Consider the following 14,672-nt stretch of genomic DNA (forward strand, 5'->3'; position numbering starts at 1 on the left):
AGCAGGTGACGCCAGGCCGGCCAAGGCAGGGGCCAGCGGGGACCCCCTGATTGCCCCGCCGGTTGCCCCACAGATTGGCCCTGATTGCTGGCCAGGCCTAGGCACCCCACCCGTGCATGAATTTTGTGCACTGGGCCTCTAGTATCACATAACTATTCAAGTTTGTTAAGTATGAAGATGTTTATTGCATCTTTATAACAGGGAAAAGCTGGAAGCAATATAAATGTCCATCAGGAGGGATTAGTTAAAGCGGTTCATTATATACTACATTGTCCATAGTAAATATTGATATAATTCTGTATTTATTAAAGAAACATGACATATTAGTAAATAAAAAAGGCATGTTATATTATCAAAAAGGCATGTTATAAAACTTTATAGTTGGATCCCATTTATTTAAAATAATAGAAAAACTCACATATATATTAAATGTACATATAAAATACATTTGTAATGGGGGCTAGAATTGAGAGGAGAAGCAATAGGATATTTTTTACTTCTTGTTTTATATGTTGTATAGTACCTTTTTTTCTTTTAAATATATATATATATATATATATATATATATATATATATATATATAAAATGTATTTTTATTGATTTCAGAGAGGAAGGGAGAGGGAGAGAGAGATGGAAACATCAATGATGAGAGAGAATCATTGATCGGCTACCTCCTTTTACTGCTCTTTGGATCCTTACAACCAGTCTCAGATGAACAGACTCAAGCTAGCCTGTTGGATGATGAGAAACACGAGGCCTACCACCCTAGCCACCAGCCAGGCAACTGCTAGATATTTTATTGATTTCAGAGAGGGAGGGAGAGAGAGAGAAACATCCATGATGAGAGAGAATCATGGATTGGCTGCCTCCTGCAAGTCCCCCACTGGGGATCGAGCCCACAACCCAGGCATGTGCCCTTGACCGGAATTGAACCTGGGACCTTTCAGTTTGCAGGCCGACGCTCTATCTACTTACTGAGCCAAACCGGCTAGGGCCAAAATAATATTTTTTAAAAAATCATTCAGATATAATTTGTTTTTGGTTATATTGAAGAGTTAAATTTGAAAGCCAACACTTTATATCTTTACAAAGACTGTGTTATTGTATGGATGAATTGCTTTAAAAAGATATTAAAAGCAGTAAACATAAAGACTAAGAGTGATATGTTTGATAACCACTCATATGAGTAAAAATGAGAAGATAAGTCACAGACTGGGATAAGAAGTGTATCACACTGTAATCAATGAATGATTGTTGTTCCTTATAAGACAAATTACTTTGGCAGTATAGCGCTCACGAGATTTAGTTTACTTCATTAGGAATACCTTGAGCTTATCAGAATTCCACAAGACAGCAAACTCCTTAGGCTCTTTTCCTTGATCTATTTTGTCCCACTGAAAGAATATATTTGAGGCCACTCTCCTATGTTTATTCACAGGCTTTCGTTTTTGCCCTGAGGATGCGACACAGTCTTACACTAGCATTTCTCAAATTGTCTTTTTTATACTCCTGCATTAGAAACTGTTGAGTATTTCCGGTTCTGAAATGTGTGGCTTTTCTCTTTGCCTTCCCATCCGTGTTTGCAGCTGGTTCTTTTCTGAGTTCATCTCTCGTATTTTGTTAAGTACAACTAAGAGCATCCAGGGCTAGTAGCATACCATCTCTTGGCTTTTTCCTATAAATCCACAAGTTCATTAGTCACATTATCTGCTTTCCAAGTTATTGCCAGAAATACAGTTCTGCCGCTGTGTTATATGTCATCATTTTCCCAGTCTTCAGTAACAGTTACTTGTTGCTCATGCCCAATGCCAGTCTCACATATGTGATGTTTTTGGTATGGCAGTAACCCACTCCTGGTTCCAGTTTCTCTATTGACTTTTCCTAAGTAAGGCCGCCGTAACTACTCCAAAATTGTAGTGCCTTACTGCAATAGAGGTTTATTTCTAGCTCCCATGTTAGCCACAAGTTGTATGAAATGTGTCTTGCTCTCTGTTCCAGGCAGAGGAGCAGCCCTTTCTTGGTCTTTGGTCAGAGGGAAAGGTGAAAATGCTGACCCATGGAATAGCTCTTAAAACTTCTCGGATAGCCTGGTTTGGCTCAGTGGATAGAACGTCGGCCTGCGGACTGAAAGGTCCCGGTTTCGATTCAGGTCAAGGGCATGTACCTTGGTTGTGGGCACATCCCCAGTGGGGGCGGGGGTGCAAGAGGCAGCTGATCGATGTTTCTCTCTCATTGATGTTTCTAACTCTCTATTCCTCTCCCTTCCTCTCTGTAAAAAATCAATAAAATATATTTTTTAAAAAATCTTCTCAGATATGGTGTAGATAATTTACAATTATATTTCATTGCCCAAAGCAAGTTATATGGCAGTTCCAGTGTCTGCATGGTAGAGTATTTGTCTAAGGGAGGAACAATCAGGCCTAAAGACAGGGAGCAATCGTTTCACCTCTAGGGAAGGGGTAGAATAGTTGAGAACAATACTACCTGCGCTTTCACTTCTAGAACCCCTAAAGCAGTGTTTTCAAAGGGCTGAATTCTTAGGTGGAGATAAACATTTGGAAGTTATCATTGTGTAAGTGAGTAAAATAAGATCACCCAGGAGAGGGAAGAGAGCAGTAGATACCTCATGGCGCACTAAGAATTAGCTGTCAGAAGTAGGGGAGAAGCCAAAACCGGTTTGGCTCAGTGGATAGAGCGTCGGCCTGTGGACTAAAAGGTCCCAGGTTCGATTCCGGTCAAGGGCATGTACCTGGGTTGCGGGCACATCCCCAGTAGGAGATGTGCAGGAGGCAGCTGATCGATGTTTCTCTCTCATCGATGTTTCTAACTCTCTATCTCTCTCCCTTCCTCTCTGTAAAAAATCAATAAAATATATTTAAAAAAAAAAAAGAAGTAGGGGAGAGAATAGGAAAGAACGAGCTCTGGCCCTTGTTATAGAGCTATTCTCCAAAAATTATAACATTTTAAAAAAAGTAAAGCCTGAATGCAAACGCTGTTAAAACTATCCAGTTTGTCATCACAAGACTTAGTTTCCAGATAGCATGTATTTAAAATTAAAATGTGTGTATTTGTTCTTACAGAGATTTGCCACAATATGGGCAGAAGCAGTGGCAATCCTATTTTGGAAGAACTTTTGATGTTTACACCAAACTCTGGAAGTTCCAGCAGCAGCACCGGTAAAGGAATTTTATAGTTAAAGGAGAGTGCAACTCCATTTTATATTAATCACAGTTTTGACCTTTACTACCTTCTGCTTTTTATCTGGGTACATCTTAATATATTTTATCTTCATGACCCAAATGAAAAAAAAATCGATTTTTTAATGTTTATTTAAGATTTTAAAATGTAAGTTCTTAGGGTTTTTAAAGAAAATATTACATGTGAAATGGTTCAGATGAATTCTACCCTAGCATAGCTTGGCTGATTCATGATTTCATTCTTAAATAGGTATTGTTTATTGGCCAAAACTATTTGAGGGTGTTGCTTCTAATTTTCATGAACATAGCTCAAAGAAGTTTCTATTTATGTTTCAAATTAAATGGACATTTAATAAATGCTTTTTTAATGTAATTGAATCATTATGTTTCAATCTCATGAAAAATTCATAAATCTGAATTCATGAATTTAAAATTTCATGCTGGATTGGGTATCATTTTATCCTATTAAGTTTACAGATTTGGTTATTTTTGAAATTTATAGTCTCTTATTTCTATTTTCTTATTTCCTATATAAAACAGACAAGTCTTGGATAATCGGTATGGCTTGAAGCGGTGGCAAATAGGGGAAATTGCTTCTAAGATTGGGCAGCTATACTACCATTATTAGTAAGTGAATTGTATATGGAAAAATCAAGCATTGACCTGATTTAAACACAGCATGCGGAAGTATGCATGGTATATTACTTGGTTGGAGGGAAAACTAAGGAGTTACAAATGAAAACCTTAGTAATTCAGATCATATTGGTCAAGACTACATTGTGAAATGACCTTCTATAATCAAAGTAACATTATTTACTTCAATGGCTCACCTTCCAAACAGTTCATTTGGTCAGACTCATCTATAACTTAAAGAGCTTGGTTTTAGGTATATGAATTTATAGTTTATAATGGCTTCACTTAAGTCTTGATACTATGCAGAGACATATCAAAACTTGTATGTTTGAATAAGTGGTTTTCAGGAGGATATTTTAAAATCCATACCTGTAGGATATGTCTAAAAGGTTACATGATACTTCTGATTATATCCTTAGAGCAGCATCTACAGGGGCTGGCAAAAGTAGGTCTACAGTTGTACTTATTGAAAATAATACAATAATTAATAAATAATAATGCCAGAATAAAATCTGTGTTCCGTGTACTCACAACTATAAACCTACTTTTGTCCACCCCTATATGTAGTTCCACCCATGAGTCAGGGACAGAAGAGAACTCCTTTTAGGACTAAATCTTATTATCATGAAGTAATACCAGGTATGCCATAAAAAGACTTGGCCCATTTGTAACGTAGTAGGCCAGAAAAATTCCTTCCTCTTCCTGTCTTTTGGCATGGCACCCATAATTCCCACCATTAAAATCACTCTCTTGTGTAGAGTATTTTCTTAAGAAGTCATTTGTAAAACTAGACATGTGGTGTGTTTTGTATATTTTAATTATTTTTTTAATTTTTCAAATACAGTTTTCCTTCAGTATTGTATTGGTTTTAGGTATGCAGCATAGTGATTAGATAATCGTATACTTTACAAAGTGTTCCCCTGATATTTCCAGTACCCACTTGGCACCATACATAGTTGCTACAATATTATTGACTATATTCCCTATGCTGTATTTTAATCCCGTGACTATTCTGTAACTACTAGTCCCTTCATTTCTTTCACCCAGTTCTCTAAACAAAGAGCCTAATTCATCAGCATCCTTTGAAGATTAATATGGATTAATCCATTTCTGAAGTCCATGAGAAAAAAATGAAAGAAATTAGTCAAAGGATAAGTGACTATGTATGGATTTGAGGGAGGTCATGAAAGGTCTGGTCCTGGGGGGAAATGCTGTTTGGAGAGTCCCTGAGAAGAATGAGAAGAATGTATACTTTGGGTTGCCATCCAAAAGGATTGGGAGCAGTGGGGAGGCATTTTTAAAAAATTATCATTATTATTATTTTTACACATTTTAAGGGTGATATGAATATTGCTTTGCTGATTCAAATTTAGGACAGTCATTCCCATCCTCATGTACAGGAATGAAGGAATAATGGAACAAGTATTGATCATAACGAAGAATTTGAGACACTGTCAAATTTAAAGATTTTTTTTCTCTCATAGCTTACGCACATCTGAGACCAGCTATCTGAATGAGGCTTTCTCCTTCTATTCTGCAATCAGACAGAGATCATATTATTCTCAAGTCAATAAAGAAGACAGGTATGCACCTACTATATTTTAAAACACTTAATTTTTAGTTTGTGGGCAAATTATGCAGAAATGCACACATTTGTTTATAACTTTTATTCATTCCATGGGTTTTATGGAATGCCTACTATGTAGCAGGCCTTCTTAAGCATGCAAAGATATGTTACCTAATAGCAATACATATTACAGATGTTGTAACAGATGTCACAATACCAGCGGAGTCAGAGCACAAAGGAGGGGTGGATTATTTCTTTATGAAAGATTGGGATCACACAAAGTTTCATTGAAAAGAAACAACTCCAGGGTGAGGCTTAGCTGATAATGTCAGGTCTCTTAATTCATATACATTCAAAAGCCTATTGACAGTTGTCATGTAGGACTAACGAAAAGGCACTCAGCTGTTTGAATTTTATTTTATAAACCCACTACTGTCATGCAGTTGTTAGAAGGAAAAAACTTGGTGTAATTCATTAAATTCCCAACAGTAATCTATTGAGCACTTATACCTCTGGCAGTGTGGTGCCCTAGCTGGTTTGGCTCAGCGGATAGAGCGTCGGCCTGCGGACTCACTTTCAGACAATTACCTTCTCATGGGGGTTATAGACATCTTTGGGTCACAAGTAGATGGTGATGCTATTAATTCCAGAGGAGTGTGGAACTGTGGGAGAAACCAGGGACCTGGCCCAGAATCTTTATTGCATCAATAAAATATATTTTTTAAAAAAGAAAAAAAAAAAAAGAAAAGAAGAAGGTGTACAGGTGTGCTCTTTCCCTTTCAGACAATTACCTTCTCATGGGGGTTATAGACATCTTTGGGTCACAAGTAGATGGTGATGCTATTAATTCCAGAGGAGTGTGGAACTGTGGGAGAAACCAGGGACCTGGCCCAGAATCTTTATTGCTAGTGTTTAAAGAATTGTTAGAAGAGAAAGTTCAGGTCTAGAAGATGGGAATGTTCTCTCTACCTCTGGCAACAGAACTCACAGCTGTTACAAGTGAAAAGATGATTTTCTCTTAGTGCTAGAAGAAAACATAGTTTTGCCCTAGCCGGTTTGGCTCAGTGGATAGAGCGTGGGCCTGTGGACTGAAGGGTCCCAGGTTGGATTCTGGCCAAGGGCACATGCCCAGGTTGCAGGCTCGATCCCCAGTGTGGGGCATGCAGGAGGCAGCCAATCAATGATTATCTTTCATCATTGATGTTTCTATCTCTCTCTCCCTCTCCCTTCCTCTCTGAAATCAATAAAAATATATTTTAAAAGAAAACATAGTTTTGGCATGGCTTTCTAGAGAACACTTTGTGCTTGGCTCTTATGAGCTTTCCAGCTCTACGACGACATTTTTTGGAAAGCCCCACTCTTGTAAATCCCCTTCATGCCCTTGCAAGTCTTGTTCAGACTCGTCCAGAGGAGGTGATTTGATACAAGTGAGGTATGCCGATGCTGTGGTCTCTGTGTTATTGCCTTACTTCTTTCCTCTATCAGAAGTTCCATCAATTATTTTTCCTTCAGATTTTTTTACGATTTGCTTTGCATATATTCAGTATAGATATATTTCCTACATCCCTCACCCCCTTTTTGCATTTATGTTGTACAATTTATCTGAATTCTTGGTGAGATAAATTGTATCTCTAAGAACATGCAAAAGGGCTATGTAATATTTTATCAGCAAAGAACTATTTTAAGCAATAGTAAAATACCTTGTATAATTCACTTTTCTAATTTGCCAAAAGAAAAATTGGCCTTAGGCCCGTTGGCTTAAAATCCAACAGTTTGATTTGTGGAAATCATTTTCCATCCTAAGAGCAGACACCACACATCAATTGTTTCCCTGTGCTGCCTCCTAGAGCAGGGCAGAAGAACGGAGGTAGGATTATTTGGAACCAGGATGACTAAATCTCTTGCCGTAAACACACTAAATTAGAATCAACGGACAACCCAAAATCTTGACCTTGTTTTCTGGAAGGACAGTTCAGATGGTACGTTGTTTGTTTCTTAGTTCACATAGGGCAGGAGGGCCAGTCAAGGTAGCCATTGGTGACCTCCTAAAATCAACAGCCATTAGATTAAAACAAGAAAGTATTCCACAATATCACAGTTGCTTTATAAGGCACAAGTCTCTTCTCAAAGGGACAGGTTCTCTCTGCTCTCCCTCAATGCCTCAGCAATCTGTCAAAGCCAAGAGGAACGGATGTTCTAGCCCTCACCTCGGTGACTGTTGTCATTAAGCATGACAACTCTCAACAATGTCTCTTTCCACGGGCCCATCCTGTTTAGTAAAGGGAGATGTTACCCCGTAATCACTTGTCCTAGGAGCTGCAAACCCCAACTGTTGCAAATGGCTGGGGCTGACCCTGTTCAGAGTTAGATATGGAGAAGATAAAGCACGCAAAGGTCCTAACCTCTGTGCACTTGACTGCATTTAGCCACCAGGAAAACAGTTTCTCTGGCAAGTGCGCAGAGTCGTATCAATTAGTAAACACATTTCTAGATAACCCCTGGGTCTAAGAGAAAATTTTTAAGTTTTGTTATGGAAAATGTCAAACATATACGAAAAATATACTATTGTAAGGTTATTATATGTGCAATGTAGGATGTAGAAAGCAGGAAGTGGACGTTGGGAATGTCAGGTTCACTTGATAAGGGATAAGTGTGAAGAGGTGCGGTATTGATTGTAAAAGCCTTTGGTAAGTTGAGGATGCATATTGCTACTCCTAGCAGCACTATAAGAACAATAATGCAGAGGTATGAGTAAGAAGCCAATAGAGGACAGTACGCTAAAATATATTAGATTAACTGGAAAGAAAGCAAGAGAGGAGCAGTAAAGGGCACGAACACAGAAGGGACAAACCGAAAACAAATAAAGCAAGGTGGAGGCGCAAACCCAGAGGACCTGCGTGTACGAGGCAGAGATGACCACAGTGGCTGAAAAAGCAAGACCTAGCCATACGCTGTCTGTAAAAGATGTGGTAAAATAAAAGGACAAAGGCACTGGAAAGCAGAGGAAAAGGAAAAGATATGACCTGTCAGCACTCAGCACAAGGAAACAGGCTTGGTGATATTAATATATAAAAGATAAGATCTCCAAACAAAGACTGTTCTTCCTGGAATGCTTTTCACCTTGTGCTTTTCTGCCTCTTATCTTCTCCTCTTCCTTATATATAGCCTTCACTCAAACATTACTCTCTCTGGGAAGTTTACTCTCACCCAGGATCCAGTCCTGTGGGCTCACATAGCACCCTTTATTTCTCGTGTCGTTATACTTATTCCACTATGTTTTAAGTATTTATCTGTCTTCTCTATATTTTACATATTTTTCTATCTGTAAGAGCTGAGGAGAAGGGACTGTGTCTGTAGTTCTGTGTGTGTATGTGTGTTTTCACTCTGTTTCCAGCACTTAGCATAGTGCCAGATGCATCTAAGTTCTCAATAGATATTTGTTGAATGAATGAATTATGTAATGAATCAGTAAGAAATGTTAAGACTATAGTTTATATGCAGAAATATTTATAACTGAAGAATAGGGTCAAAACAGCATATTTTCTTTTTTAATCTAATGACTAATTTTCCATTTATCTACCGCAGACCTGAGTTGGTAGTGAAGAAGCTACGATACTACGCAAGATTCATAGTAGTTTGTCTTCTTCTCAACAAAATGGATGTTGTAAAGGAACTGGTGAAGGTAAATGTACTTTAAAATATTTGAATATCTAATAGTGTATGGATAATTTTGTTTTTTAAAAATAGATTTGAGGTTAAAATAGTTTTTGGTCTGTCTAAATCATTACAGCATCAAAAGTGTGGTAACTTCTGCCAAGGGCAATGATAAAAATTTTTTTTTCAACTCTCTTCGTATTTCAAACACAGACTGACCAGAGACCATTATCTTAATTCCATGCTTTTGTCCCTTCAGCACATTTTACATTTCACCACCTATCCATGGATGGTCGGGAAATGCAGACAAAAGTTAAAATATTTTGTTTAAAAAAAGATAGTTGAAAAGTTAGGTCAAGAAAAAGCACACAATGTTTGACAAAGGTGTTGGGAAAGAGTTTGGTTTTTTCCCATTCCTTTAGTATTTCTGCATCACTGTCCTCCATTAACTCAGGCAGTTAAGCGTTAACGGCTTTTGGGATTCATTTACTATCTGTGATGATTGCATACATTCCAGCTGCACTCTGTATTCATTCAGGGAGTAGTTACAGTGGCATGCTTCTTAATTTTTGGTACTCAAGTATAACATGCTAGTTTTGACAAGTCTTCCTCCACTCCTAGTTACTATTAACTCTTTCCAGATAAAACCAGTATGCTATACTAGCAAATTCAAAGAAAATCAGCTAGATCGTATTAATTTTTTTAATGTTAAAAATTGGGGGGTTTACCTGTAAGAGTTTTCTATTAATAAAGTCATTTCTTGCCTGGCTGGTGTGGCTCAGTGGTTGAGCATTGACCCATGAACCAGGAGTTCACAAGTTAGGGCACATGCCTGGGTGTGGGCTCAATCCCCAGTGAGGGGCGTACAGGAGGCAGCCGATCAATGATTCTCATCATTGATGTTTCTGTCTCTCTCTCCCTCTCCCTTCCTCTTTGAAATAAATAAAAACATTAAAAATAAAATAAATTTTAAAATAAAGTCATACCTACTCAGTATGGGTCTCTCGGGATCTCTGAAGATCTTACTGATGTGTGTCATTCTGGAGTTTTTGATTTTGGGATAAATCCATGTAGTTTTTATTCTTTGTTTTTGGTTATAATTGAGACTGTATATTGATAATAAACTTCTTAACTATGTCAATTTCTCTCAGGAATATGGTACCTCATAGCTGTCTTTTTTTTTTTCTATACCCATTTTCTTTGTGATACGTTAAAATCAGGAGTTGTCCGATGAAATTGAAGATTACACTCACCGCTTTAATACTGAAGATCAAGTGGAGTGGAACCTGGTGCTTCAAGAAGTCGCAGCTTTTATCGAGGTCAGTTTTTGACAAGAAAAGTTGTCATAGTTACGGATAAGTAAATTCCTATGGGGTGTACATGTTTACTGTGTGTATATATCAAAAAGGAATAACTTACTAGACTGACGTTTTGTCTTGGCTCTTCTCTCCAGGCAGACCCCGTAATGGTGTTGAATGATGATAATACCATTGTTATCACATCTAACCGCCTTGCTGAAACAGGAGCCCCCCTGCTGGAACAGGGCATGATTGTGGGACAGCTGTCTCTGGCTGACGCGCTCATCATTGGTAATTGTAATAACCAGGTAAAGAACTGTGAAGGAAGTATGCCGAAAACCCACTTTGAAAAATAGTGCTTTTTATTATTACAGGGTTATTATTAATAACCCTGTTGTAAATATCCTAACATCCATTTGTGAGGAAATGGTTAAATAAATTACGCTTTGTCCATTTATGGACTATGTTACAGACATTTAAGTGGTTTAGAAAGAATTTTTAATCACAAAGGAAGATACTCATGATATGGTAAGGGAAAAGAAGTTTGTTATGGAGCTAGTATGTAAACAAAATTACCCCGTGTGTTAAAACGTCTATATACATATATGCATAGGGAAAAGACCAAGGAGAAATTCACCAATATCATTAAAGGTTTACCTCTACCTCTGAATAGCAGAATTATAGGTGGTTTTTATTTTCTTCTTCACAACTTTCCAAATCTGTATATATTGTAATCAGGCAAAAAGAGAGGAGGGTTGTTGTTTTTTTAAAATATGTTTTTATTGATTTTTAGATGGAGAGAAAGAGAGAAACATCAATGAGAAAAACACATCGATCGGTTGCCTCCTGCACACCCATACTGGGGATTGAGCCCACAACCTGGGCATGTGCCCTGACCAGGAATCAAACCCCGGACCTCATGGTCCATGGGATGATGCTCAATCCGCTGAGCGACATCAGCTGGTCAGAGGAGGGGTTATTTTTAGGTACATTTGTCAAAAGCAAATTTCAAATATTTTTTCATGACAGAATAGTTGCATAATTAATTTAATGTACTGGAAATGTAATTTACTGGAAATATGGAATATTGGAAAAGTCACCAGTGAGGATATTTTTCTATGTGCATTACTTATACATTTTAATTTTGGATACTTCCTTACACCTATCATTTTTGTTATTGTTAGCTTTTTCTAGTACTTTTCCAACTTTGGTTTTTATAGCCATTAATTCACAGATTTCTAAATTAGAATGTTTTAATTTAAATACAATGTTGTCTTTTCAAAGTAGAAAAAAGTATGCGTCTTAAACATTGTAAAGTACCAAAATGTAATGAAGAGGTTATAAAATATGGGCCACTGCCATATTTCAGCCTCACTGTTTTGCCAAAAATTAGCAAGTTTTATAGGATCTAAAATAGGTCTCTGTTTACATGACTACTTTTATTTGTTTCTAAAAGTACTTGAGGAAATTGATGGATTGATAGGTATATAGATAGATGGAGAGTATGTGATAAAGCAAATATAGAAAAATGTTAATGTTGTAGGATCTAGTTGATAAGCATATTGGTGTTACTGTATAATTCTTTCAGTCTTCTATCTTTTGAAATTTTTGATAATAAAATCCTGGAAAAGAAAATACCTAGTGTCATTAAGTACACATGAATGTCAAGATTAATAATATGATTAAAGACTTCAAGGTATGCGTTCTGCATCAATGGTCAGGTTTGTGTTCCTTGCAGGTTAAGTTCAGTGAACTAACTGTTGACATGTTCCGGATGTTACAAGCCCTGGAAAGGGAGCCAATGAATTTAGCTTCCCAGATGAATAAGTCAGGAATGCAGGTACCTTCTCCCTACTTTTGCAATTTTGGTAACACTCTTACTGCTTCTGCTCTGCATGGAATGCTATTATCCAACAAATGCTTTGAGGGTGAATAAAGAGTTCCCTTGCCCTGGCGGGGTGGCTCAGTTGGTTGGAATGTTGTCCTGATGCACCAGGGTTACAGGCTTGATCCCAGTCAGAGCACATGCAAGATTCAACCAATGGATAGGTGAAGCAATGGGTCGATGTTTCTCTCTCTCTCAAATCAATCAGTCAATAAATGTTTTTAGAAGAGCTCTCTTGTCAGCACATGCCAAGCTGGTGAAAGGGCAATACTGGCAGGAGCAGAGACCAGGCAGCCCTCAAATGCTGGCTCTGCTCCTGTCTGAGATGACTTTCCAAGTTGGCTCTTCAGACTCTGGCACCACCAAGTTCTTTCTCTATCTCCTCTTTTTAGCCTTTGACTACCCCCCCCACCCCCACTCCTGGAGCTCAGAGAACCTTGACCTCATCTAGGAGGTGCCAAATGGATTCACGAAATACTTGCTAAGTTCTATTGCTGCCTTTGGTAGAAAGTTAATATGCACAGAAGACATAGGAAAAGACATACTAGTTAATATGAAATATTATGGAACCAGAAGAAACTTGCAACTTGGATGAAGGGCAGGCTTTACTTCGAAGTCCCATGAATAAAGGTCCCTGGGTCTCATATATGACTATGTGTAGGTCTGTGGTGGTAGATGTCGTTTTGTATTTTCCAGATTATGGGGGGAGGTGCATCAGGAAAAAAAAAAAGCTGTCTTGATGAAGAATAGGAAATATAGATAAGCATAATAATAGTAACAAAAATATATTTGATGAAGAGGATAGTAAAAATAGGCATTGATAATTCATCTGTCAAATACAGCTTGTATGGATATTATTTTCTGTGTGTAAATACAGGAATCAGCTGACAAGCCTACCAGGCGAGAAAATCCCCACAAGTACCTGCTCTACAAACCCACCTTCAGCCAACTGTACACATTCTTAGCAGCATCTTTTAAGGTATATTTGACCCAGTATTTTTACTATATGGGAAAAGTGTGCCCTGAATGGAATCTGAGAGTCACTCTTCTCTTTGAATATCTGAGTCAAGAATTTAAAGTATGAAATTGAAACTGCCTTTAGTGGTTCTCAACCTTCCTAATGCCGCGACCCTTTAATACAGTTCCTCATGTTGTGGTGACCCCCAACCATAAAATTATTTTTGTTGCTAATTCATAACTGTAATTTTGCTACTGTTATGAATCGTCATGTAAATATCTGATATGCAGGATGTATTTTCATTGTTCGCGACCCACAGGTTGAGAACTGCTGCTTAGAGTATCCTAATCATAGTTATTTTCAGGATGGAAATTGCTTACAGGCTCTGAATGCTTATTGCCATTAATTAATGAGACTATTGCTTAATTACTTTCCTTTCTCCAGGTTTTTATTACTAAACTACTGTAGGTATAAGAGTCAGTGCAGAACTTAAAAATCCGGAGCAGGTTGCTCAGACCTGCTCAGAAATATTTTGGTCATTGAAAGAGCTATGAGGAGTAGGGAATTCCTCCCAAAGTTTAATAGTGAAAGCCATAGATGGGAGTTTGTCTTTTAGACGTCTCTATAGTCAGGATATTTACTTCTCCATTTCAAGTTTTCCAGAGGACATTTTCTAAATGATGGGCGTTTTAAAGCAGAGAATGTCTTAAAAACGTTTGGCAGTCATTGTAGATTGTAGATTATAATGAATCTTGGCTGGGTAGACAGGAGTTGGAACCAGCAAGAGTGGCTCTTCTCTTGGAGAAGACAGTAGTATGTTAGATTAGGTGCTTGTTTTCCCCACACCTTTAAAGTGTCATGAGCTTTAAATGAAACTGTTGTTTTCCCTGTTTGTTGTTTTGTATATGTGATTTTTTAAATTTCAGGAGCTGCCTGCCAATAGCGTGCTTCTGATTTACCTGTCAGCCACTGGCGTTTTCCCAACAGGTCGTTCTGATAGTGAAGGTACAATAAAGGAATGCTCCTGTGTGAGCCGGGCTTGAATTCTCTTTATTTTCTACAAGACGATGGCCTGTAGCCCACAGACCATCTCCAGCTTTCTAGAGAGGCTTCTAAATTGGAAACCTGGTCTATTTGTTGAATTGGCAATGTTATAGATACCTCAGTCTATTTTATTTTCTGAAATATTATACATTGAACTCCACAAATCATCAGCAAATTCATATACTAAATGTGTGTGCCTCACTATCAGATTTGCCAGAAGCACACATACATATGAAATAACGAAGCCTAATGATCTACTTCACATCATTAAAATTTTCTGAGCCTTCAGTGCTTTAGGGAATCTGGTCAGCGGCTTCATGTGGCTGAAAGTCTTTGTAGAAATCAGTACACTTTTGTAACTGTGAAAGTTCAAGTCCTTGTCATGATTTTGTTTTCTGTCCTTTCTTTATTTGGTTTTTATGGATTCAACCTATAG

The 14,672-nt window shown here is 37.7% G+C and overlaps 1 protein-coding gene across 3 annotated transcripts in view; it reads left to right on the forward strand.

Moving 5' to 3' along the window:
- SCAI (suppressor of cancer cell invasion) overlaps positions 1–14,672 on the forward strand; it is a 70,886-nt gene that overhangs the window by 38,605 nt on the left and 17,609 nt on the right. For all 3 annotated transcript variants that reach the window (XM_023760168.1, XM_006096259.3, XM_023760167.1), the window contains 9 exons: positions 3,081–3,176; positions 3,738–3,824; positions 5,315–5,413; positions 8,983–9,079; positions 10,272–10,370; positions 10,505–10,657; positions 12,088–12,189; positions 13,112–13,213; positions 14,119–14,197. In XM_023760168.1, coding sequence (XP_023615936.1) covers positions 3,081–3,176; positions 3,738–3,824; positions 5,315–5,413; positions 8,983–9,079; positions 10,272–10,370; positions 10,505–10,657; positions 12,088–12,189; positions 13,112–13,213; positions 14,119–14,197 — 914 coding nt within the window. The remainder of the gene's footprint in view (positions 1–3,080; positions 3,177–3,737; positions 3,825–5,314; positions 5,414–8,982; positions 9,080–10,271; positions 10,371–10,504; positions 10,658–12,087; positions 12,190–13,111; positions 13,214–14,118; positions 14,198–14,672) is intronic.

Source organism: Myotis lucifugus, unplaced genomic scaffold (genome assembly GCF_000147115.1).
Source record: "Myotis lucifugus unplaced genomic scaffold, Myoluc2.0 scaffold_173, whole genome shotgun sequence".
NCBI lineage: Eukaryota > Metazoa > Chordata > Mammalia > Chiroptera > Vespertilionidae > Myotis > Myotis lucifugus.